This window comes from Rhamphochromis longiceps, linkage group LG10, assembly GCF_057381845.1.
Source record: "Rhamphochromis longiceps isolate RC_006_pf linkage group LG10, R_longiceps_female_GT1.1, whole genome shotgun sequence".
Taxonomy (NCBI): Eukaryota; Metazoa; Chordata; class Actinopteri; order Cichliformes; family Cichlidae; genus Rhamphochromis; species Rhamphochromis longiceps.
Genome location: NC_140566.1, coordinates 15302950 through 15329866, shown reverse-complemented (window position 1 = coordinate 15329866; position 26917 = coordinate 15302950). Strand labels below are relative to the sequence as shown.

The following is a 26917-nucleotide window of genomic DNA, read 5'->3' as shown; positions in this document are numbered from 1 at the left end:
ACCGACAAACGATCTTTCAAACAATTTATAAAAAAAGAAAGAAAAAAAAAGAAAAAACAAACAAACAAACAAACAAACAAACAACTTGCCTAACAATAAATGTGCCTGCCAGGGCAGAACAATGCAAAATAAAAATTTGAACTTTGCAACGTACATACTTTTTTGTAGATACAAAGCTACCGGTCTTTTTTTTTCCCCCAGACAAAAAAAAAAAAAAAAAAAAAAAAAAAAAAAGGACTATGACTCACTTGTAAATTGGCAGCAAACATTATAAAAGAACAAAAGAAAACCATAAAACACTGTATAAACGACTCAGGCCATTATGAACAAAATCTGCAAACTTATTTACATTGATCACTTAAAACAGAAACATATCGTCCATCATCGCCTGCACTATCGCACCCGTAACGGAACCAGCCACATGAAAGGAAGATTTTCTGTGCCAGCCTCTTCCAACGAAAGGTTGCAGATGGGTGGGCTCAGTGGAAACCAATTAAAAAAGCAAACACAAGGAATACCTGTACCTCCAGTGTTTCTCACACCTAGTTATTACTTGGGCAGGTCAATGAAGTATATTTGAGGACTCTTTTTAGCTATTATTGTTTTTTTCCCCACTCAAGAGATCACCAGCTTTTAATACTCAGATTACAAATTAATCGTCAACAGTCTAATTTTAAAAGCCAAGTTACAAGTAAACTAGCTAGCCACTGCCTTCTTGTATTTCCCTTCCACCTGACTTGATAGCCAAGTCTCTGTTTTAATGTCCTTTCATATCATTCAGCTGCTTGATCCTCTCAGGCTCCATCAACACTGTCTAGGTGGGGATGAGGAAAGTAGTCACTGTTGTCCAGATATCCACTGCAAGCTAGCAAGGACCAGTGGCGGTCAAAGGCTCATTTATAAGACAATGAATTCACTGGAGATGGTCTGCTATTTATTTGTCCGGAGATGCTTGGTCAGTTAAAATATTTACTGAGAAGCACATTGACAAAATGTGTGTAGCTTCTTTTGAACGCTGCCACCCGACACCCATCCCCAACACCATCACAAACAGAACCCAGATCTCTGGGAAACACTGAACAGGCCTTATTGGTCAAAGATTAAAAGCAGTGAGGGTGTGATCTGCCCCAACAGAATGACAGGAAAAAAATAAAATAAAATAAATAAAATACAGAAAAAATGGAAGTTTGTCAAAACAAAAAGCATAGTCATACTGAAATTTGGTTTAAAAAAAAAAATACAACAAAATAAAAACAATATTAAAGCAACAATTCATTTTCCAGTATTTTTTGTTTATGCTTACATGTATAGAATAACTAGAAATCAACACGGGGCTCAAGGGACTACTGGATGAGCATGAGAACAGACCCACAAAATAGAATGTCTCTGATTTATACAGGACTGATGACACCACAGGGCCTCAAATCGCCTTTGCCTCAATTTTACGCTCAGTTGTATCAGTCAGCACCTCATGAAGGACACTGGAGACAGCAGATAAGGTATGGCTATGGCTTAACTGTTTAAGAAAAAATATAAGAAAAAAAAAGATGGCTGCCTGCTACAGATCTACTTAAAATAGTCCTTGTGGGCTGAATAATAACATGGATGTCCCACCATCTCAGTTCAAATTTAACTGGATGCTATTTTGGCTGTTTAGCAAACCTTTCCCCACTGTGCCTCATTATATTTCTATTTATTCAGACACCCCACTTTCCACTTGTTAAGGTCTTTGTGTGATGTAGGTGCTTTTTCTGACGTCGTATTCAAAACATGAAGAAATTTTGAGCACTATTTAACATGTATGAAAGAGAATTCAGCAAAATTTAGCTAATTAAAAAAACAAGGCAAAGAACACGGTGCGCATTAGTTTTGGAAGATGGGACAAACACATAGGCCATTAGTGTTAAACTGTCTCAGTGACTGACCGTGTGTAACTGTTTTAATCATCACAAACAAATGTGCGCTTATATGGTTGCCGCAAGAGCATTCAAGGGTTTAAACATATATTTAACAGGTAAGGCAGGATTTCTAAGTCTTCAGTAGTTACAGTGGGGGGGCTACATTCACAAGTATTGTGCGCAGTGTCTTGCACAGCATAAAACACTTTACTTTTCAAAAGATTTAATATCATCTCTTCAATGGCATTGTATGCATTATAGTGCAGCTTTGCTTACGCGACATACAGTTGATGAATATAACATCTATCACCTGTTAAAAATGGTGATTGCGACCAATTGGATAAGACTTCCCATCGTCCAATCCTAATATGTAAAAGATATAGAAATATGGTGGCACAGAATAACTTCCTGAAAGTAAAGATATGGCCCAAGATATTCCAACCCAAGTTATGGCCATGGATCAAACTGGGGGCATCAATACCACTAGATGGACCACCATGGAAATCTGAGCAGATGAACACCTCTTCCACACTCAGGCCAAACTAGGAGTTTTGTTCCAGGTTACCCATGGAGTCCTATCAGAGTTTACTCCACACTTTTAATATTTTCTAGTCACAGAGGACTTTAACATCTTTCTCTTTGACAGTCTGCATCCTTAAAAAAAATGTCATTCCACTTTTGGTCCCATTTTCCTTTCTGTTATTCATCTTCAGCATCAAACGCCGGAGTAACGGTTTCAAGGTTTCAGATTGTTCCTTGTAGTCCAGTGTAGATGGCTGGCTTGAATGTATGATGGTGGTTTAGGCTACTCACATTCAATGATGTTCAAGGCAGGCGCAGTCATTTGTGAAATACATAGATTGGCCTCTGAAAACCTGTCAGGATGATAGATAAATAAATAAATAAAGATGAACATGGCAGCAAACTACAATGCTGGATACAATCCTGAGAATATATCTGCTTTGACAAATCATTGTGTAGTTACCTCTTACTGAACACTTGGGGGGCCCAATGTATTCAAAACTGGTGAAGCCCACTTCAGTTGTAAGATATGACGAAAACAGGTCAGGTTTGAGACGGATGCTGTGATAATTCCTGCTAATATTATCCTGTCAGGCAAGGGGAAAAAAGGGAACATTTGTTATATTTCAGCCAATCAACCAGGTTTTTTAAATGACCGATTTATATTCAGACAGTCTTCCAGCAATACAAACGTCAACCATGTCATCTCAGGTTCTTACAGTTAGCTTCTTTCTCCTCACGTAGGACTCCCAGGGCTGTGGCTCCAGGATGAAAAGGCCCCCATGACGGAGATGTCTGTAGACCCTCTTAAAGAGCCGCTTGAGGCCACTGTCCCCCCAGTTCAGGTGGACCCATTTAGTGACGCTCAAACACAGAATCACATCATATTCTGGTCGCTGTGTCAAAAGAAGATTATCGCTCTCCAGTACATAATTAGCCTAAAGGAGAGAAGAGATGAGGTGAGAAAAATAGGCCCTTCTTGTGCAATTCAATTTCATGGATCCAATACAGACTTCTTTTGAAGCTGGTCACTGCTGAGAAATTGGAAACTGATTAACCTCCCAAACTAGAATCTCAATCTCACATTTCTACCTGTTGAGTTTTGGTCAAAAATCAAAAACTGTATATAAAAGATGGAAACAGCCGTCATGACATCATTCATTTATAAAGTCCTGATCTGGGGTTTCGAACATGGCTATTTGGTCAGTGCTATCTTTGATATTTTACTTATTTATTTATTTTAGATCAGTAGCCCTGAAAAAGCAGTAGATCTGACTGAGGAAATGGGGAACAGCATTATGGGAATAGTCACTATTTTGAACACTGATAATATATATATGTATTTTCCTGTGACCCTTTGTGGGTCACAGAAAAGCCAAAATCTACAGTGTTTAGTACACTGTTAATGCCGTAAAATAAACCCACTGCCCACATTTGAGAACATTCTTTAAAAAAAAAAAAAAAAAAAAATTCTCTCAAAGATGAAGCTTAGTTTTTAATATTTAAATGTTCCGATTAGTAACTAAGAAAAATTCATCAAAATCTCAGAAGGGTACTGCCCTAAAATATATTTCCATTCATTTTACCAGTGTCTGGTATAAAGCAATGCACCTCCACTGGCAGAAAGTAGTAGTAGTGCTAATCTTCAACCAGCATTAAAAGATAAAAGTAGAAGAACACATTAATAACCTGACATCCTGATAAAACTGATAAAATCTTTTTACATTGTCAGCCACATGCACCCCACTTTGATTTTAAGTGGGCTGGACTAGTAACACTCCCTCCTACTGGTAATGTAAAGACATTTAAAATCCCAGCGATATCTTAATATAAGAAAAAGAAACACACTTTTAACAACACATCTCAGTTTTTCTACACAATAAGAAGAAACATTGCTGTAGTAAATTAAAGAAATCTGTTAGCATGAATAAATAAATGTAAAATTACAGAAAAAAAAAAAGTTCTGATAGCTCACTGCTCAGACTGTCCTGCAATTACAACACCTTTTCTGCCTTTTTTATTTTTTTTAATTGTTAATCTACAACTTCATTATTTTGGTGTGCTATCAATATCCAATTCCACTATCACAGAAGAGGCAGTTATCAATTTCCTTTGGAAACTATGTATTTTTCCCCTTTTCCATTCAACAAATACATATAAAAGGACTGCAGAGTGCAAAAGCAAGTGTGGCTTAAACACAGTTGATTTCAGACACTTTAATGGAACCTATAATATTTATTATATCACAATATTAAATTGCTCTTTGCTGTTTTTACCTATTAGTTCAAAATCACCAGTTACCTAAAACTCAGGGAGCCTATAGTTTGACTGACACACACACACACACACACACACACACACACACACACACACACACACACACACACACACACCCCAAAGTAATAATGCAGGGTTAACATATAACAAAAAATATATAAAATGGTTTTTCTTGATTTTTACTACTTTCAACACTGTAGAGACATACTGAGGTCATCAGATATATGAAGCAAAATATATGGAATTATGTAGCAAAGAAAAAAAAAAGATAAATTCCTCAAATTCCTCAAAGTAGCCTCCCTTTGCTTTGTTGACAGCACTGCAAACCCTTGGCCTTCTCTCAGTGAGCTTCATGATGTAGTCACGTGAAATGGTTTTCACTTCACAGGTGTGCCTTGTCAGGATTACTTGTGGAATTTCGTTCCTTCTTAATGGGGTTGGGACCATCATTGGGGTTGTGCACTAGCTTCATGAAGCTCATCGAGGGAATTCCAAGAGTGTGCAAAGCAGTAATCAAAGCAAAGTGTGGCTATTTTGAAGAATCTAAAACATAAAACATGTTTTGAGTTATTTCACATTATTTATTTACAACATTTACAACATCCATACGAGTTAATTTATAGTTTTGATGGCTTCAGTTAGAATCCGCAAAGTAAAGAGTCATGAAAATAAAGCAAAACCATTAAATGAGAAGGTGTGTCCAAACTTTTAACTCGTAGTGTACATTGTTTTTGTTTGGGTTTTTTTTTTTATTTTATTTCCTCCTAGTTAGTTCATTTACTCTGTTTTTTGGGAAGCATTTTACAACGCTGGTTTTGATAAGTGTTATGCAAATAAATTTTACAACCAATTACTGTATGGATTCATCATAATACCTTTTAATATTTAGCCACGGCTCAACTAATGTGACAATAATAAAATGCAAAGGTCAGTTTTTTTTTTTTAGATATAATATATATATATATAACTGTTTTATAGTGGGGAAGAAAAACAAAAATTCACAGTGAGAGGAAGTGTGTGCACAACTTGCATCAAGTTCTCTTGAGAGGCTGGTCAGTTCTCATAATGCACACACCTTTTTGTGCATTTTTACATTTTATTCAGTTACCCTAACATTACGTTATAAAGCAGGACACAGTGTCTAATTTTTTTGAATTTGCCATCTAGGCTTAAAATATGCAGCAACACAGAAATCTGAGCCATATTCCCAAAAGGGAAAAAATAAATTAAAAAAATCCTCTCTTACCTTGATGAAGGACACATTTGAAGGGAACTCCCCAGGCTGCACCGTGGATGTTTGTGTTAGCGGGGGTGCAGCAATGGGACCCCTGGAGATCCGTAGGGATACAGGAAAAGAGCAGCTCTCAGAGTGATCAGCGGGGGGTGAATCACAGTCTTCTTGCTCCATTTCCTCTGTTTTGCTGCCCTGCCTCTGGGTCTCCATCTCATCCGTGTGACACGACTCATTGTCATTTCCATCATCTGCAGGGCCACTTTCTGCTTTCACTGGTTTCCCATTTTCGTCCCTGCTCTCAACTTCGTTGTGCTCTTTTTCTGTGCCTGTGTGACTCGCGTTTCCATTTGTCTCCTCCTGTTTACTAGTCTTTTTGCCCTGCATTGCTCGCCTGGCCTCTTGGGTCTGCAGCTCAGACAGATAATGTCTTATGTTTTTACGAGCTGCATGTATCAGACCACTGTCAATGTCAAGGCCCAATATGCGGGCGGGTCTTAGCATTTTGGCGATATAGAGCGTTACATGGCCTGAGTTGCACCCCAAATCCAGTACTTCTTTACCTCTAAACCACTCGGGACGAAGCAAACGTAAACGAGGGTCTTCACTGCAGCCCGGGTTGCGGTATCCATAATACTTGTTGTAATTCCCATACTGGAACTTCTTCTGCTGTTCCTTTGTATGAGAGTGGGGCTGCTGGTGCTGGCGTATTCCAGGGCCTATTTTGGAACCAGATTTTGGTGTGTGAAAGGAATTTCTTGCTCCCCCTGCACCAAAATGCCTGTCTCCAGGTCCCGACTTGCCAATCGGAGTAGAATGGGTGACAGGGGGCTCCATTTTGCCCGAGTTGCGCCTTCGCTTGCGTCTACTTGTGTGCTGGTATGGTGCCCCTGAAGTGGAATCCTCCATGGATGCAGGTGGCATTTCCTCCTTGCAGCTTGCTGAGCTGCAATCTGTGTGCTCGTGGGACTCTGCCATGACACTAGAAACACTACCGGATTCGTTGTTGGATTCTAGTGCAGAACATGAGGCTAAGGTACCTTGAAGAGGTACAGAAGGACCTGTTTTAACTTCACTTTTTCCTGATTCTGAGAGGTTCATTTGTGTGGCTGAAATCCCAATACCGCCACCACTCCCACCTCCACCACCTCCTCCTCCCCCATGGTGCCTGTTGCGGTGTCTCTTCCTTCCTCCACTCTTGAAGGGAGAAGCCAAAAAGCTGCTGTCAGCTATCCCACTGTTCAGGTTCAGTGGATCTGTGATGTCCCTGGGGATGAGTATCTCCACAGGGTCTCGACTTTTTGCTGGCAGCGGAGAGGATTTGGGAGTCTCTGCATTCAGCGCCTTGTTGACCTCCTCATCCAGCAGGCTGTTGAGATTCAGTGGGTCAAAAATGTTCCCACCCAAGAGGAAGTTGGTGGGCAGGACAGAATCGCTCTCAGAGTTGGCCCTTCGTCTCCGTTTGCCAGATGAAGGATGCTTGAAACTAGAATTTGCAGTGTAGCGCCGCTTTGTTAGCTTCGTTTGTTGTTGCTGCTGCTGTTGTTGTTGTTGTTGTTGTTTGGAATGATGAAAGCTATTTCTGCGATTGATGCTATTCTCGTTCCCTCTGGCTCTCTGTCCAGCATTGTCTGCGAGGGTGAGCGCATCAGTTGTGCTGGTGTGTTTTGGCGAGGCAGCAGTGCCCAGAAGAGGGCAAGCAGCTGCAAAGTCAGGGGTAGCTGCAGTTCCCCCCATCATCACAGACACACCACCGTAACCTCCAGGACAATCCGTGAGCTGCAGAGATGACGTCGAGCTAGGCTGTGGACTGCCCATTTTTGCAGTATCTTCATCAACAGACATCTCTTTTGATTTTCAGAGCTGATGAAGACATAGAAAGTTTTTTGTTGTTGTTGTTGTTTTGTTTTGTGGGGGGGGGGGGGGGGGGGTAATTTTCTGAACCTGAGAAACAAAAGAGACAGAGAAGTTACAGGAAGGAAAACTCATGTCATAAACTTAACATTCTTTTAGATATGGTGAACAGAATTGCTTTAAACATGATGCCTCCTTATTGTTGTCATTACACACACACACACCTGTTAAGTAAAGTAACATAAGTTGGCTAATATTACAACAAAAATATGCTCAAGCCATCCTGGGATGTCCAGGCACTTGCACATCCAAGGGCCCCTGTATCTGTATTTATACCTATGTGGTGGGAGTTAAAAAAATAACCCTTTACATTCCACTGTGATTTCCTAATAACGATACACAAAATTCATCTTTTTAGATACAGAGAATCTCTTGGCTCACACCCTTATCACATCTGTAATGTGGTATCTGAAGCGTGTCTACACAGGGGTTGCTGACCTGAAAAGTTTAGGAGTCCCCGTCTAGCACTGTTACCCAGTTAGCAAGCTAGCTCTTAGCTTCTCTATCGCGGGCCAAGAAGATTGAAACGTCGAGTAAACGTTACGGTCTACTCCGGCCAGAAAGCGCTACCAGACAAGCACCAAAGTACCCACCTCGATATGCTGCTCCCCGAACCCCACTAAAATCGTGAGTCACACTCACGAAAGTGATACCATTTAACAGATGGCCACGCGTAGTCAACAGGGTAGCAACCACCATCAAAATATAACAGTCTCACCTCGCAGCTCGCGACTCTCCCCGCCTCCGGCCGGACTGTCACTACCCCGCACTCTCTCCGCTTGAGCTAACGTTAGCGCAGCTAGCACAAGTGTCCCTACAGCGACACAACAGTGCTAAGCTACGCAAACAAGCGAGCAGGCACGGCACGGGTATCCTGCACTAGCCTGTAGGCAGCAAAGGCTCCGGTGGCCACGAAACTGTCTCATCGACTTCTTCAGTCAACTCCTAGTGGGCCAGTGTGAGGCAGGTTGGTGAATAAATTATTCCATTCGCTGACAGAGGCGGCATGGCGGCGCATCCGGGCTCCGAGCTGTAGCCCAAGATGACTGGGGCGGAGATCTCTGACTGGTGGCTGCGAGGCGGTGAGGAGAACTCCCCTCTACGATATTATAATGAGCCTCCTACTGCAGGTAACATCAGAGATGATGATAGTTTTGTTATTGATTGATTAGCAGCTTAAATTTAATTCATTTATTAGACAATATATAAAAGGGAACAACTTAACAAAACAGGAGGGCTGAGGGACACTCAAAAGTGAACATAGAGCTTTCCCGCCTTGGTTTACTACCCTGACTATCAATTCAGCTAGTTGAGATTAGTTTCTTTGTTGCTACTCGATTATTCGACTAATTTGTATAGTCCTAAAGTCAGACTTTAATGCATACACCCTTACAGCCCTAGTAGACTAATATTAAAGTAGGCCTTAATGGTAGCCTGAGTACTGCATAGCCTGCACATTAGGGTTTTATAAAGTTTTGTAAAGCAGCAACCTCACAGTTTCCTTTTGTATGTCCTTTCCTAACTGATGTGCTCAATGCACTTTTGCAAATGCACGTTTCTGATTATGCATGTCAGGGGTATCACACATGAGGACTGTGGGCCAGAATCAGTCGGCAAAAGCAGCCCACTGGATGGAAAATGTGAAGGAGGACATAAACTATTTATATTTAACTGAATTTTAACAACTTCTACAGCGTCTCCTTCCCACATGGCCATTTATGCTACAACAAAGTAAACAATACACAAACAATTAAAAAAAATAAGGTTCCAGTTTTTCGCTATCTACTGTAGAAATGTATGATTTTTTTTTATAGTGGGTTAATAGTATAAATAAAAGGCATCCAAAACATTGACAAAAATGTTTTTGTTTCAACATTTTAGTTTGTGCAATTTTTCTCTCATTTTACGCACTTATTTCTTACAATTTAAGCCTTAATCAGAAAAACTGCAATGTATTGTTGAAACTGCCCTTTTTTCCCCTAGTATTAAAATATTTCAAACATTAAGTATGTAGTGGAACTTTTTATACAGTGACAGAAAGGGGAGTTTCACTGGTTCAGCTCATTTAAGATCAAAGTGTGCTCTACTTAGCACCAATATTCACTAATATTCAAGAAGCAGTAGCCAAACAATCCCTGTAGTTATAATCCCTAAACATCACACGCACACATTTGTACCCTTTTTAGTACAGAGTAGCCTATGTAACATGAAGGTATATAGTGTGATGAGAGCTCACACTATATATGCAGGCATAATCACACCCATTGTAGGTACATGCATACCTTCATAGGGTGTGAACTTATTTTTGCTTTTACGGTAGTTTTGAAACTGGATGTCTCTGTCCCACTACAGCCTTTGCTTAACTGTCTGCATGATGTTAAAGACTGGTTAACACAGAAATTTCTCACACTAAATGAAAATACGACTGAAGTTATGGTATTTGGAACTCATGCCCCTTTGAACAAGTTAACTGACACCCTCGGTCCTCTTGCTTCTCATCTTTCTCACACTGTAAGGAATCTCGGAGTGTTTTTAGATAGCTCTTTTAAATTAGAGAAGCAAGTGTCCACAGTTGTGAAAACAAGTTTTTATCAGTTATGTGAAATTGCCAAAGCTAAGCTTTATCTTCCTCCAAGAGACCTAGAAACACTTATTCATGCCTTCATCACCTCTAGACTGGACTACTGCAATTCTCTCTATTTGGGTCTTCAACACTCATCTCTCCATCGCTTGCAGTTCGTCCAAAATGCTGCTGTGAGTCTTTTAACAGGTTTTAGAATGTATGAACACATCACTCCAGTTTTCGCAAATTTACAAGTATCGTATTGATTCTAAGATTCGTTTACTTTTAAAGTTTTAAATAATATGGCGCCTAGTTATTTAAACAAACCCCTCAACATGTATGACCCCAAAAGAGTGCTGAGATCATCTAACTAGATGCTTTTAGCACAACCGAGGTCTAGATTGAAGCATAGAGGAGATCGGGCCTTCGCAGTAGCAGCACCCAGACTCTGGATTAATCTGCCAGAGGATATTCGTACTTCAGAGTCTGTTCAGTCTTTTAAATCGCATCTTAAAACTTTTTTACTTTGGCTTTTAATTCGAGTTCAGTTTGAGTACCATCAGGCCTGTTTTATGTTTTTAATGTTAATTTGTTGTCTTCTCATTTATCTGTATTTGATCCAAATTTATCTATATTTGTTTCCCTATTGCTTTCTCTTGTTCTTAACTGATTGTGAAGGACTTGGGTTAACTCTTTTGAATTTTGGTACTATAGCTTTGATTCTAACTTCAAAGTTAATTTAAGTGACACACTTTACAAGAAAGCCCTGTAAAGTGTGTCATAATTGCTATCTTGACCAGTGTTTAGAGCAGGGTTTTCAAACTCATTTTACATGTGAGGTCAAATATAGCGCATGTCAGTAAAAAGGCCCTTTCTGTCAGTGGAAATAAGTTTAGATGCACATTTCATTCCTGCCATATTTCAGTATATGAAAAAATGAAGTGCAATTTCAACAGCACATCTCAGTTGTATTGCATGGTAGAGAAATGCCACTCTATTTAATTAAAGAAATTTGTCAACATGAACCTTTGGGGCTTAAATTGTAAAACATAAATGTGTAAAATTACAGAAAAAGTTCTGGCAGCTCATTGTCCAGACTTTTAATGGAGAAAGTTTTTTTTTAACCCACAAATAATAAAAAAAACAGACATTTCTATTGTGCGTTATCCATCCATTTTTTTCCACTTATCCGGGGCCAGGTCGCGAGGGCAGCAGCCCAAGCAGAGAAGGCCAGACCTCCCTCTCCCCAGCCACCTCCTCCAGCTTATCCGGGGAAACGCCAAGGCGTTCCCAGGCCAGCCGAGAGATATAATCTCTCCAGCGTGTCCTGGGTCTGCCCCGGGGCCTCCTCCTGGTGGGACATGCCCATAAAACCTCGCCCAGAAGGCGCCTAGGGGGCATCCTTGTCAGATGCCCGAACCACCATAACTGGCTCCTTTTGATGTGGAGGAGCAGCGGCTCTACTCTGAGCCCCTCCCAAATGGCCGGACCTCTAACCCGATCTCTAAGGGAGAGGCCAGCCACCCTTCGGAGAAAACCCATTTCTGCCACTTGTATTCACGTTCTTTTGGTCACTACCCACAGCTCGTGACCATAGGTGAGGGTAGGGGCGTAGATCGACCGGTAAATTGAGAGCTTCGCTTTTACACTCAGCTTCACCACAACAGACCGGTACAGCGTCCGCATCACTGCAGCCGCTGCACCAATCCGTCTGTCGATTGTGCGTTGTGTGGAGAGGAAAAAAAGAAACAAGCTTTTTTTTGTCATTTAATAATCTATTATCTTGATGTACTAAAGACTCAGGGGGAGGACATTAATCAGTCAGACAAGCTTTACATTTTTTGAAAGGAGACTTAAAAGTCCACAATGTATGCTCTTCTTCACATTTTTCAAAGATTTCTGATTCTGGGCCTTTTGTTCAACACCCCTGGTCTACACTGAGCCTTTTATAAACCTCTGCATCAGCTACAAATTGTGTGCAGTGTACAGGCAGCTTCTTTTCACTTCCATCACCTTTGAATTATAATTATCAAAATTTCAAGACACGGAAAACTTGATGTTTGGTGGTGACAAGGAAACATTTACTGAAAATGATAGATTTTCAGTAAATGTAAGCTTTGTCTGTCATTGAAACAGAAACATTAGAACTTAAACTTTAAATATAAATAATAATAATAATAATAATGGATTGGATTTATATAGCGCTTTTCTAGGCACCCAAAGTGCTTTACAATTCCACTATTCATTCACTCTCACATTCACACACTGGTGGAGGCAGCTACAGTTGTAGCCACAGCTGCCCTGGGGCAGACTGACAGAAGCAAGGCTGCCATATCACGCCATCGGCCCCTCTGGCATAAAAAATAAGTGTGAACTGAACTAAACCTCATTGTGTTATGGCCGCTCAGACTGTCCTGTTAGTATAAATTAAAATATGAAGTTTATACTAACTCATAGAAAACGTCAGTGTACTTTGATGTTGTATGGATGGATCAAGTAAAAGGTATGAAAATACAATTAAAAGTTCAAAAAGCACTCCTTCACTTTTTATAAACTGAGTGGGCTGGATTGGAGTCTCCTTTGTTATCATTTTTAAGCAGGGGCAAGAGGTACTGGAATTTCCTGTATCTTGTTTTTAAAACCTTTTGGAAGATAACCTACTCTCTTAAAATAACAGTTAATGGTCCAACCCTAAAGTGAATCTCTCGACATGGCATGCTTTATATCCTGTATTTTTTTTTTAGCTAGTTTTTTTTTCTATGATACAAATTAACTGTAAAGTAAGCTATGGTAAAATGAAGCCAAGACAAGTTGTAAAACATGTTTAATTTGACCTGGCCTGCTCAGTAAACTCCTTTTCCTTCCCCCGGCGATAAAGACTGATATATCATATTAATACCAATATTATTGTGCTTATTAATGTGCAATATATATTTGTGTAAGCTCATTATTTAGTGCAGTTTATTTACAAAATTAGTTATAAAGTTTCTCTAGGTGCAAAAATAGAACCCACCCAGTCCATCTTCATAATTTCTTTTAACAGCATATACTTCTGTCTCCTTGGCAGCTTGTTTCTGCCACTGAAAAAAAAAGTATTTAATGACAGCAAATTCCACGTTCTATTCCTTATTTTCTATATTTCCCAAGATGTTTCAGTTAGTATGTTGAAATTTTGAGATAATAAATTTTACTTATAGATTGCAGTTTATTTGTTTTATTTTTGTTTTTATTTTTTTCAGAGGTGGAAACCAGGATCCATAGTCTCCCAATCTTTTGTATTTTGTACCTTAGAATAAAAGATAAAGAGATGCTGTGCTGAGGGTGGTGCTATAGCATTTGGGATTTACTGAAGATGCTGTCCTCTAATTATCCAGAAGGGGGAGACAAAACATGATTTTGATACTATGCTGAGAGTACACCATGGACTGCAGATATTCACCTTGGTAGGATTTCTTTTATATAAGTGTTAAGTCTAATTGTTGAATGTTGCCATTGTGTTTCTTAAATTTGTACAGTCTTAGTTCAAGCAGTAGGATCAAAGCCATTCCTTTGATCCTGACCACCTCTCCAACCACTCTGTGCTGGGGGAGGTTTTATTGTAGATACATCCTATCTGAAAGATCTGTTTCTTTTGATGTAAACTTCCTGGGTTTACGACCCTTTGGTCAGCAGGAGGTCTGACACACACACGCGCACACACACACACACACACACACACACACACACACACACACACACACTCTTACAGAAGTTCACACATATACATAAAATGCTTTGTCTTAGAACCAAGGGGGCGTGGCTTTGTTCTGACGTGTTTTGTGTGAACTGTCTCTCAATAAAAGGTAGCAGGAGGAGGTCAGATCTGGGGGTCATTTTCGTGGTGGACACAGACGAGGCCTCCCTTGCGCAAATAATCGATCGATCGACTGTCTTGTTTTTTTCATGATGAATAAATCTCTAGAATTAGCGGGGCTTGTGGAAACACAGACCCAACATAAGTTCTTCTTCTGGCTTAACATGTTGCAGTTACTGTTGTTGCTCTGCAGAAACATTGAATCCTAAATGTTACCTTTTAGCTTTTAGCAGATAAAGGAAGGCATTGCTTTTGAGAAGGTAGTTTTGTAGTCATGAGAAATTCTCAGATTGCGGTTGGTATGACTAATGAGTCTAAACAACAGAACGGCCTCATTCCAGCCACAGAGAGGCTCCGACACTGCTGCTGTGGCAACTTTAGTCTTCAGGTAAACGATGCCTCTAGTGAAATGTTGGAAGACGCTATTATCGCTCAAAAAAAAATCTGTAAAAGTTTGAATTTGTGAGATACATTATATTAAAACATTTTATTGACATTTAAACTTAGAATCGCAATATATTTGAAAATAATTGTGTTTTGATTATCTCACTGAAAATGTACAGTAATCTTTTTAATATCACAAATCTCTTTATTTAGGTGTTCTGGGAGGCTAATATAATAATAAACTAGAATGCTTCAATATAGTTAAGAAAACTTTTTTTGATTTAAGCCGCACTAAATAGAAACAGGAGCCTAACGCTTGATGTTCTTTCCCTTAGAGTTGACAGTATCCTCTTATAATTGGGTTCCAAAGCAGTGCCTTAGAGTCTGCTGGGTAAATGAGTCACCCCCAGCCTCTAATCTTTATAGAAGTGGAAAACAGAAGAGAGGGTACCTGTTCCCCCGCCTCTGTCTTTCTCTTTTCTCATGCTAATGAGGGTGCGGTCCTCAATCCCGGGCACCATCTGTCCTTCCTCAGGGTCTGGGCCCCAGCACTCCAGACGTGTCCAATTGTTAGTGTGTGTCCAAGCAGAAAGTGGTGACTACACATGGTTCTTGTGGCCCAATAGGCTGTACATCAAGAGCACGAGCCTTGATGCTTTGTGTTCAGGAACATCCACTGTTTGCTCTGCGTGTTCAGATTTTGTGTGTGATGTCATTGTAAGTAACCGTTGACCAAGGGATCACTGACAGGTCAGCATGCTATTGTAAGTGTCGCTGTCATAAGATATATTGGAGGTATTATGACTCATGTCTTGACTTAGCTAACAACTATAAATTTGATGCACAATTCATTCAATGTTGGCAGAGTGATGAGCACAGTTTTAATGATTCAAATTGAAATACGATTTTAGTTTTTGCTACATTTAAATTGTGCATTGCCAAAAAAAAAAAAAAGTATAGGACCGCATGAACAATAAATAAAAACAAGGTACAGTATTGTGCCAAAGTACTGAGCCATCTCTCTATATTTTGCAAGGAAAATGCAGAACACATGCAAACATGCATGGAGATACAGCATATAAGGCAAAAACAGAGTTTGCACTATTCTAACAAGCTTTACAGTAAATGTTTGTTATGAAAGTCTTTATTTGTAACTCTCTTAGGCAAGCTTTCTTGTAATTTCTTTAACCATGTATGCTTTTTATTGCATTGGCAGTGTGTTTGGAATGAATGTCATGCTGAAAATGAAGCTATTGGCAATCAAGTTGCACACCATGCCCATATACTGCAAGTTATTATCTAATAGCTCTTTGGTAGTTGTCTTGTTGGTGCAAAATGCTATTTTATGCCTGTCAAACTGCTCAACCTTTGACATTGTTCATTCAGTGTGTATTATTTGTCTTTGCAACAGGCTGCTGGTAACAAAGTACCTAAAGATGCCATTTAAAATTAGTTCTTTGCTACATTGCGTTGATTTAGGTGCATTTTTGGGTGTTTGTAAAGAAAGGTCAGGTAAGTGTGAACGGCTTCAATATTGTTTTACCTGTCCAAAGAAAAACTACTGAAAGCTTAGCTAAAAATATAAAGAATGAGGAATTGCTCAAGATTTTTGCACATAGCAGAATAATGACACAGAAAATGTATTTTCTTTCAAGTCGCTGTCCACCAAAATAGGATAACATATTCTGCAGTATATTCTTCATGCATTCAACCAAAGGAGGTGGATGCTGTGACCTCCTTGAGCTAATTAGTAAAGCTTTGGTGACATGCATCATCCCCACTGAGCTTAGATGAAATTGGGTGTCTGAGATGTGACAGATGGATGAATGAACTCAAGGACCAAACTGCCCTTTCTTAAGTCCATTATTGTAGTGGGAATAATAGAGTGACATATCAAAATGTCATTTGAAATTTCAGGAATAATAACCGGACATGATAACCTTTTGATTTAAATAAAACTAATTATTTTCTAGAGTCTAAAAGATTAAAGGATGGGTAAGTTGCAAAATATTCAAAAGTCAAATTAGGTAAATATTTTCAAAATTTTCTCCCTAAAACAGCACACTGTTGAACTTTAAAGTTAAAAGAAAAGTCTTTTGGGGGGCCTTCACATTCTCACGCAAGGAAAATTTGGAGGAACATGCCCTTTCGTCATAAATTCAGTAAAAAAAAAATTCTCATCTTGTCTTTCTATTAAGTATTATGCAGCTATAATGAGGTGTGCACAGTAACCCATCTAAGAATCCTCGTGAACTGACAAGCTAGCTTACCAGTAAACTGACACTACACTGACAAGCAGATTATGACTTTCCATTGGGCATGCCCTCCTCATTTTCAAAGCTACATGCTGCTGGCTGCATTGAGATTAGTTATTGAACTGTCCAAGCAAAGGGAAACAAGGCCGCTTCAGAGCGACTGCACACAATAAGCCAGCTGTCAGTGGGAGGGGCTTTTTTTCAGACCAGTGTTGTCATGGATAGTACTTTTGTGCTGCGTTGCCCTTTGAGAGTTGATAGGTGCGCGTATGCAAAGCTGCTATGCACTGATTAATATTGACAGAAGGCTTGATCGAGGACAGGCAAGTGGGCAGAGTTCAAGCGTGCAGCGGGGTTTATGCAACACAGAAATGTCAGTAAAGGTGACGTGAAATATGGACACCCTGTTTGCACACTCGTAGTTTGTGAATAACCATGAGGGGAGACAGCCTGCAGAGTGTGTATTTGTCCAAGAAAGTCTGATGCATATGGATAGGGAGGACTAGATCAGCCAGATCGCCCCAAAACAAGACAAGAGGACACAGTATGATCTGATAGACTGTGGTTACAGTGGCATTACAGCTGCCACGAAAAAATAGCTTGTTTCTAGACACACACGCGCATGCACACACACACTAACTGACTCCCAGAGGTCTTTCATTTGCCTCCTCACACCTGTTTTAAATTCAAAGGTGTGTCCCTGAGCCTCGTCTTGGCAGCATCAGAGCTGATGTCCTTGGTCAGTGTTTTGTTTGAGTGTGATTTCACAATGCTACACCGAATGATAAACCTGCACCTCTATGCTGCAATAACAGTGAAATAATGTACAAGAGTGGTTTAGTGTTATGATTTTTAAACCGTCGTTTACAGCCTTCCTTTGTTATAATTGGGTTACAAAGGGATCCAAACAGTGCAAGACTAATATGCATTTTCATAAGGTAATCTTGTGGCCTTTAGGCAGAATTTCTTTTTTCATTGTGTTTAAAAATGTGATGTAACACCATGCCATTTTAAATGAATTACACTGATGACTTATTATATCAGAATTTTAGTCATTTAAAAGTGTTTTGCTAAGCCCAAGCTTGTTACATACCACTGTAATACTGAACAGTCTGCAGCCTTGTTTTAAAGACTGAGACCCCAAATCCCCCCACACCTACCCACTCCACCAAAAGACCAGATTTCCCACACTGCATCTATCAGAGGCTGTAGTACCCTGAATGGTAAAAGTTAATGTGTTTAACAGCAGAATGAGACTGTGCTGAGTGCATACTATTTAACACTAACATCTATTTATTACCTTTTTTTTTTTATCAGAACAAATGTATCAAATTGATTTTATAGCTGTTACATTACATTAAACACATCATAAGTGTTACTCTTCTCAGAGTAGCGCACACTACTCTACACAAAATATCAGAAAGACCAGCCTCCATTCACACCAGCGCCACACCACCCACATGGATAACAGTGTGGCACAGCCTACCATCCATGATCCAAAACACAGAGTAGCAGAATATATTCTCCCTTTCAGCCTTCGCATCATCTTTGAATAGACCAGTTGGGGGAGAAAAACGTAATAGAGTCTGCATTTAAAATCATTGCAAAACAGCTATGTTAAGTGCACAACATTAAACCGTGCTGTAATCTGTAATTACTGTGCTCTGCTCTCTGTGCTTACATTACAGTTCAGCATTTTTCACTCTGAAAAATGAGCAGGCTTAATGAGCGCCTGTCGTAACCTATCAATAGGTTAGTCATAATCAGCAGGATAGAGGCCCACTGACCTCAATTATGTTCCTTTGGGGGGATAATCTCAGCTGCGCCAGCATACACAGAAACTTATTCTGATTGTGGTTGTTGCACAGATGAGTGTCTTATACATGACACAGTGCACAGTGGAGGGTTTAGACGAGGTAATTTGATATGTTAAAATTTAGTGAATGAAAACAACAAAAGACAAGCATGCTAAGAAAGTATGCGTTCCTAAACTACATGAACCTAATCAGCATTAACAATTATTTTAGCATTGTGTAGTTGCTAAAATAATTTATTGATGCCCATACAAGAAATCAAAGTTGTCTTTGGGGGTTTTACATTCTTTACATACACCTCTGCTATATATATATATATATATATATATATATATATATATATATATATATATATATATTTCCTGTGAGGCTTAAAAGTCTCTCTGAAGATTCCCTTTACCTCTTCTCCCAAGGCGCAGTGAGCGCTACCATAATGTGATAATCTAAACCATAATTTGATATGTTTTATACACTAGTGATTTACCACTGCTGTGATTATTTGATTCCAAACCAAAGAACCCATCATCTCAAATGTCTTCCTTCCATTTTGCCTAGTGAAAGGCTTCATTCTTCTTGGACTGATGAAGAAGAATCCTCAGGAAATGCTGTACACAAGCCGTGATGACATTTCACATTTATATTGCAGACAGTTATGCTTGCAAAATGTGTGATGTTTTTGTTGATCACTGGCTTTACAGAGTTGGTTACCAGAGCGGTTCACCCTGAGATCAAAAAGGTGGAACAGGATTGGAAAGCTTCTTTGCATTTCCTTTTCCTCAGAAGGCAAAAACCTTTAAAGAATAAATAATAAATCCACATCTTACAATTCTTTATAGCAGTATGTGTAAGATACTGGAAAAACTAGTTCACTCCTTTAATGTTACTTGCCTATGTGGTGTTAAATATATACAGTATCCTGCTGATAAGACACGTCATCAAACAAAACTGCATCGCGACAAGTATGGCTTAGAAGATGAATCTACATTTTCCTTGAAATGAGTCACATGTCATGAAAACAAGTATATTCTAGGTTTGTTAATAATGTTCCGCAGTAATCGAGATCCCACCATGAATTCAATTCAGTCTACTTCAGTTTTATTTATGTAGTGCCAAATTACAACAGCGCTCGCCTCAAGGTGCTTTATATGGTAAGGTAGAGACACTGCAATAATAGAGAGAGAACCCCACCAATTAAATCATCCAATGAGAGCAAGCACTTGGCAACAAGGGGAAGGAAAAACTCCCTTTTAAGTGGGAGAAACCTCCAGCAGAACCAGGCTCAGGCAGGGGCAGCCATCTGCTGTGACTGGTTAGAGATGATGGGAGGAAAGGACCTTACGCCATAACCTTCCACACCAATAAGAAGCATTATGGGCTGTGTGGACCCCGACACATAGTTATATTTCTCAGGAGATGCATGTCAGATTACATGGGTGGTTACGTCATAGGGTAAAGAAGGCTTTCCAGTTACACTGTAAGTTAATACGTAGATTTCCTGCTGAAGCAAAAATTGCACATTGAGCCCTTTACATATTCACATACAAGGTATTTGGAAAACATAACTTTTTCTATGCATTTTTGTCCAGAAATAAACAATTTTGTTGACTGAAAATCAAGCTTTTGAAAGATTTTTCCAGGTTGATGATTTCCATCTCCATTTCATTGATTACATGTGGATGATAATAATAAATATAACTTAAAGGTGCACACTTTTGATGTTTTTATGTCTTTTTTGATGTCAGATTGTGTATGCTATTGTTCATAAGCTTCTGATTGGCCAATATTCTCTACAGTATCGACACCTGTTGCTGTAGCTCTTGTTTTGCATTTCCCGAGGTTTGAGATCTTTTCCAAAATGAAAGATATTTGTGTACTTGAGGAAGGAGACTTATGCTGGAAAGCTGCATCTATAAAACATTTAGGTGCAGTGCATAAGCTCATATATCTGTGAGTCAGATATCAGACTAATAAAATACTCAAATTTTAGTCTGCAATAGTGTATGGAAACCAGTGTGATAGCACAGCTGTCAGTTAAGGCTGCTACACTCCTAGCTATGAGAATTAACATAATCCATATGCAGAAGTTATTAAGAACAAACACAGTACAGTTGTTATGAAGGGGAAGGCAATGTACCAGTTTGTTATAAAAAATTATTATTATTATTTTTAAATCTTGTGTTTACCTGGGTATTTTAACAGGTCTATTCATGTAGTGTTTAACTCTAGTTCTTGGCACTTCTACAATGGCTTCATTTTGCCAGTTTGGAAGTTGGTTTAAAGGAAAAATATTTTAACATGTGAGGAAAAATGGAGGAAAAAGAGCACTGAAGTGAAATAAGCTGGCAATATGCTTTAAATTACCACTTTGTGGCTCTGTTTTTGTCAGAACCTACTTTATTAATATACTGTAGTAGGGCTGCACAATTAATCGTTAGAAAATCGCGATCTCGATTCATACTTATGTGCGATCTCATTTCCAAATGACAACGATTTTAAAAAAAAAAGACGACGATTGTACCGCATTTTGATCCGGGACTTAATCTGCATGAAAACAAGCGCTCACTCCTCCTGCTCAACAAATGACAAGGGCGGAGCCTTATACCACGTGATACAGAAGCTGTGCCGTATTTAATGCTTAAATGTTTGATATTACAAAGATAATCTGGGTAAATATAAAATGCAATATTCTAATTAAGCTCATCTTGTAACCGGAAGGTTGCCGGTTCGATCCCCAGCTCTGTCTGTCTTGGTCGTTGTGTCCTTGGGCAAGACACTTCACCCTACCGCCTACTGGTGTTGGCCAGAGGGGCCGATGGCGCGATATGGCAGCCTCGTTTCTGTCAGTCTGTCCCAGGGAAGCTGTGGCTACAGCTGTAGCTTGCCTCCACCAGTGTATGAAGTGAGAGTGAATGAATAGTGGTATTGTAAAGCGCTTTGGGTGCCTTGAAAAGCGCTATATAAAATCCAATCCATTATTATTATTATTATTATTATTATTATTATTATTATTATTATTATTATTATTAAGGCAAACCCTGATGGCCAGACATTCTTCTTGAAAATGTTTTTGCAGAGAGCAGAATTCAGGTCTCCATCAGTTAGGGCAAGTTTTCCAGGTCCAGCCCCAGACCATTACACTACCACCACCATGTTTGACTGTTAGGATCTTTTTATCTTTTTTATGAAATGCTGTGTTAGTTTTATGCCAGATGTAATGAGACCTAAACATTTCAGAAAAGTTCAGAATATTTTCACAAAGTCTTGGGAATCATCACAATATTTTTAATAATAATAATAATGGATTGGATTTATATAGCGCTTTTCAAGGCACCCAAAGCGCTTTACAATGCCACTATTCATTCACTCTCACATTCACACACTGGTGGAGGCAAGCTACGGTTGTAGCCACAGCTGCCCTGGGGCAGACTGACAGAAGCGAGGCTGCCATATCGCGCCATTGGCCCCTCTGGCCAACACCAGTAGGCGGTAGGGTAAAGTGTCTTGCCCAAGGACACAACGACCAGGACAGAGAGCCCGGGGATCGAACCGGCGACCTTCCGGTTACAGATACGCTTCCCAACCCCCTGAGCCACGGTCGCCCCGCAAATGTGACACGAGGCTTTTTGAGATGAGGTTTTTTTTCTTCTTGAATCTCTCTGATGGGTGCCATTTTTGCCCAGTCTCTTTGTTGTTGGTGTTGAATCATGAACTCTGACAAATGAAGCTTGTAGTTCTTCAGAAGTTGCTCTGGGTTCTCATGTGGGGATGGATCATCTCAGGTGTTCTCCCGACCGAAGTTTGGTCTGTTTTTAGCATCTTTTTACTGCCATTTGTGTCTGCCACTCAGGGACTCTCACATTAACTTTTATTGGGGGGGGGAGTTGGCGTTCATCGAAACTAGCGAGCTAACTTCGTTAAACTTCATAAATCCTGTTTTTAATGGATGCCTGGATGCTAAACTTAATTGTTACACCTGGTAGAGCAGCCACACTGATCATTTTATTAGAGATGAAAGAATGTAACTCTCAACGATGCTGCAGTGGTTGTTTCACTTTGTGAACTGAAGAGGAGTTTGGACCCGGAAATGGCTAATGGCGTCAGGCTAAAGAGGGTGATGGCTCTCACAGTGGTGGAGCCTTTGAATTGGCTTTGTAACCCCTTCCAGACTGATAGATATCAATGACTGTGTTTCTTATCTGTTCTTGAGTTATCTGTTATTGAGTCTACTTCTTTGTCAGACAGGTTCCATTTAAGTAAGTTATTGATTAGACTCTGTCTTGCAGTAATCAAGATACCGAAACTGAACTCCGCTTTCCAAAAAGTGTGGTTAGTCGGTTATCTTTGAGTAAGTCAGGAAGGGGGCAAATAGTTTTTCACTGCACTGTATATGTTTTAGACAAGATTCTATGTAGATATATGTAGAAACTCATCTTTCTCTGTCTACAACACTAGTAAATTTCAGACAGGGCTTATTACAAAATGTCACCACAGAGATGCGCTCTGCGTCCAAGGATATTTATAGGATTCTTTATATAAACCTGATCACTGACAGGAGCCTATGGATACTAGTAAATCATGCTCCTCTGAGATTCAGCTGCGACTTGTCCTGTCGGCTCCTGATCTGAGCTTTTACTGCCAAGCATTAGGAAATGATTTGCCTTGTGTATTGCTGAGCTAAGTTTAAGTAAACAGGAGCACATATTTAGAAAAGTATTGCGTGATTCACTGCAGCAGTGAGAATGGAAAATATATTAGTAATGGCAACACACAAATACAGCACAATTCTTGATGGAAGCAGAAAAGCTTAATGTGTGTAAATCCAAAAAATGTTCTTATTACCATTTGTTGTGCTGATCCTAATTAAAACATGTCATGCATGTGTAACAGGTATTGCAATTAAACAACATGAGATATGCATTAAATTATTGTCTCAACGACTTTGGACCAGTATCAGAAAGTTCTAGGTAAGACTATGGAGCCTTGAAAGGATCAGCAGAGAAGGAACCACACAATGATAGAATAGATGTGATTTGAGTAGAAACTGTATTGAAAGTTGTAAAGTTTACAAACCCTGCCTGTCTAAAGCCGGCTTCCTACAGTGCACAAACGCACATTAAAGGGCCCAAAAATAAAATCAAAACAACATCCTCTTTAAGGAAATTCTCCAAAGAGTTTCAATTAAAGAGCTTCCGCTCCCGTTGCTCAGTCCACTTCTCTTTAGAAAGAGAAATTAGAGTTCCTTGTGTGTGTGTGTGTGTGTGTTTCTGTCCATTGGTTCTAACACTACCCGGGTAGATTTTTAAAGTGTTAGTCTTATCTGTATCAAGGAAGGTAGTAATAGTCCTGAGGTTCGCTGAAGATGGATCCCACGGCTGGCCACACCGCACTCGGGTCCGTCGACAGTCACTCTCTTGGGATTGGCTCGCCACTGAACCCTGTGGGTTCAGATCTCAAATGATCCAGTCCTGGTCAAAAACCAATCGGAGCTCGTGGTGAGATAGCTCGTCCAGCTGACGCAGCTTCCCACGGCCGTATTTCACAGATCTCAGATCCAGGATCTTTCAGCTAATTTGGCGGTTGCCTCGTGAGTAGCGGTTGCCTCGTGAGTAATGGCTTCCACAACAGGAAATGTTGACTAACAGAAAGTCATCTCAAGGCATGCTCGCCTCATAGCGGCGGGGAGGGAAAATTACACCTCCAACCTTATGCAGCAGCACAACCCACAAATCTGATGTGGGTTACACTCTCCCCTCCTGAACTCTTGCACGTCCCTGTGCATGACAAGGTTCACACAAATGTTTCTTGGGGGGAAAGGCAAGGGAAGAAGCAGGTGCTTCACCTTCATTTACCATGTCATTCCACACATCGGTCAACCCTTGGAAGAAAGACTTCACCACGGTGACAATTGGTTTCCCCAATTCAGTGTAGTCGAGCCTCATTGGTGGTTGACGATCCCGCTCAGACCTCCTGACATGGATATCAGCGTTAGCTCGTTCCTCTACTTCACCACTCTCCTCTTGTCCTTCAGTTCCAGGATCATTCATCACATCCTCCAACCTGTCCGGGAGGACTGGGATCTCTTTAGGTTGGTCCTCACTCAAATCCTTGACCTCGTTAAACAACTCATCTTCTCCTGAACTGCTATCCAGCAGCATCCTTTGTCCCTCAGATTCAGTGGATGCACTATCATCCATCTTTGCTTCTCCCACAGATTCATGGAGTTCAGGTGCTGGTACGTCCGCAGCAGGAGGTGAGGTCTGACCATCATCTGGAGTCTGCTCATCGCCACATTGATCTGTTTCATGGTAAATTGATGTGGCATCAGGCATAACATTGGCACCTTCCGGAACCTCCGTTGACTCAGCGGAGATTGATGTCAGGTTACTCTTGGCGTGACTGGAACCTAGGTCTCTTGGGGCATTTTGCCTTGCAGCACCCCCAGTCGTCTCAGAGACTGGCTGTGTTTCGAACCAGGCAATGGGAACATTGTCCTCCTCGTCTGAAGACTGGTCAAGCTCCGTTGTCCTGTTGGGAGTATTCTGACGTGTCCTAGGCTTTCTAGCTCGTTTGGGCTGAGCACGCTCCTCCGTTGGTGCGGCAAGAAATCCGCATGGGAGTAAGAGGTCACGATGCAGCGTGCGCTTGGGACCCTCGCCGTTCTCTGGTCTAACTGTATAGACTGGGAGGTCTCCAGCTTTCTTTACTACCACATGGACTGTGGACTCCCACTTATCAGCGAGCTTGTGCTTTCCTCGGATACGCACGTTTCTGACGAGTACTCTGTCGCCAACGCCTAAAGCAGAAGGACTCACTCGCTTATCAAACCGAATCTTATTCCTCTCAGCTACCTTGGCAGCAGTTCTTGTGGCAACTTTGTAGCTCTGCTCAAGGCGAGATTTAAGGTCTTGTACGTATTGGGAATGTGACTTGTGTCGCTGTTCTTTCACTGGTAACCCAAATGCGAGGTCGACAGGCAACCTTGGCTGGCGTCCAAACATTAGTTCATATGGTGTGAACCCAGTCACCTCACTTCTGGTACAGTTGTACGCGTGGACCAACGGCTTTACAAAGTCCTTCCAGTGAGATTTTTCTTGACTTCCCAGAGTGCCAAGCATGTCTAATAGAGTGCGGTTGAAGCGTTCCACTGGGTTGCCCCTCGGGTGGTATGGTGTTGTTCGCGTTTTGCGGATGCCCGCAATCTGACAGAGTTCCTTGATCAACCGCGACTCAAAATCAGGACCTTGGTCACTGTGCAGCTTCTCTGGGAATCCATAATGGATGATGAAATTGTCCCACAACCACTTTGCAACTGTTCGAGCCTTTTGATTTTGTGTCGGTCCAGCTACAGCATACTTGGTGAAGTGATCAGTGATCACGAGGATGTCCTTTGTGTTGCTTCTGTCTGGTTCAACAGACAAAAAGTCCATACATACTAATTCGAGTGGTCGTGTCGTTGTTATATTCACCAGAGGTGCAGCTCTCTCGGGTAGAGCTTTCCTGCACACACACCTGGTACACGTCCTTATTTTCTTCTCAATGTCCAAAGCCATTCTTGGCCAGTAGAATCTAGCTCTGACTAGATCCACTGTGCGTTCCTTTCCCGTGTGACCCATGTCGTCGTGCAGACTGGTCAATACCACGTCCCGAAGTTCCTCAGGCAAGACTAACTGATGTTGGGGGTGTCCCTCTTCTAGGCGTGTTCTATAGAGGATGCCATTTCGGAGCTCAAACTTGTTCAATTCTCTCAACAAGAGAGGCAGATCTGGAAGCTCGGTTCTTAGACTAGATGGTGGTTTCACTCCGTGCTCAATCTGGGAAATGACATGCTTAATGCACTGATCAGCTCGTTGCTTGTCTCTGAGGTCCTCTTCTGAAAGGTTTGGGATGATGGGTAGTCCTCCAAGCCCATCCTCATGACCAAAACTGTCAGGCACCGCATCTGCAGAAATGGCCAGGCTTTCAACCAGGGAGATACTACCATCGCAGTCCATTGCATTGTCGGTGCAATAGATAAGTTGTCTCTCACAAATGGCTTGAACGACCTCTGGATTAACCATTTCAATGTCTCCTGGGTCAGATAGGTGATGTTGAGTGAAACGACGTATCCTGTCCCACTCTTTCTGAGATGGTAGGTCATCACGCAGATTGCCGTGAGGGCGTCTCGACAATGCGTCAGCATCTCCATTTTGTTTCCCAGGGCGGTACT

The 26917-nt window shown here is 40.7% G+C and overlaps 2 protein-coding genes across 3 annotated transcripts in view; one reads left to right on the top strand and one right to left on the bottom strand.

Annotated features, from left to right (window-relative positions):
• Positions 1–248: 248 nt before the first annotated feature.
• Positions 249–8740, bottom strand: mepcea (methylphosphate capping enzyme a). 2 transcript variants are annotated; one of them, XM_085420426.1, is made up of 5 exons: positions 8561–8740; positions 5944–7872; positions 3140–3358; positions 2884–3007; positions 249–2773 (listed from the first exon to the last, which is right to left on the bottom strand). In XM_085420426.1, the coding sequence occupies exons 2-5, from the start codon at positions 7771–7773 to the stop codon at positions 2739–2741; spliced, it is 2208 nt and encodes a 735-aa protein (XP_085276552.1). In that variant the 5' UTR covers positions 7774–7872; positions 8561–8740; the 3' UTR covers positions 249–2738. The 2 variants fall into 2 exon arrangements, with proteins under 2 accessions (XP_085276552.1, XP_085276553.1); XM_085420427.1 differs by lacking the exons at positions 249–2773; positions 2884–3007; positions 3140–3358 and adding an exon at positions 3365–5240.
• Positions 8741–8832: 92 nt separating this feature from the next.
• Positions 8833–26917, top strand: part of LOC146660520 (serine/threonine-protein kinase PAK 3) — a 59279-nt gene continuing 41194 nt past the window's right edge. The window contains exon 1 of the mRNA XM_085420430.1: positions 8833–8972. The gene's annotated coding sequence lies outside the window, so the exon portion shown is untranslated. The remainder of the gene's footprint in view (positions 8973–26917) is intronic.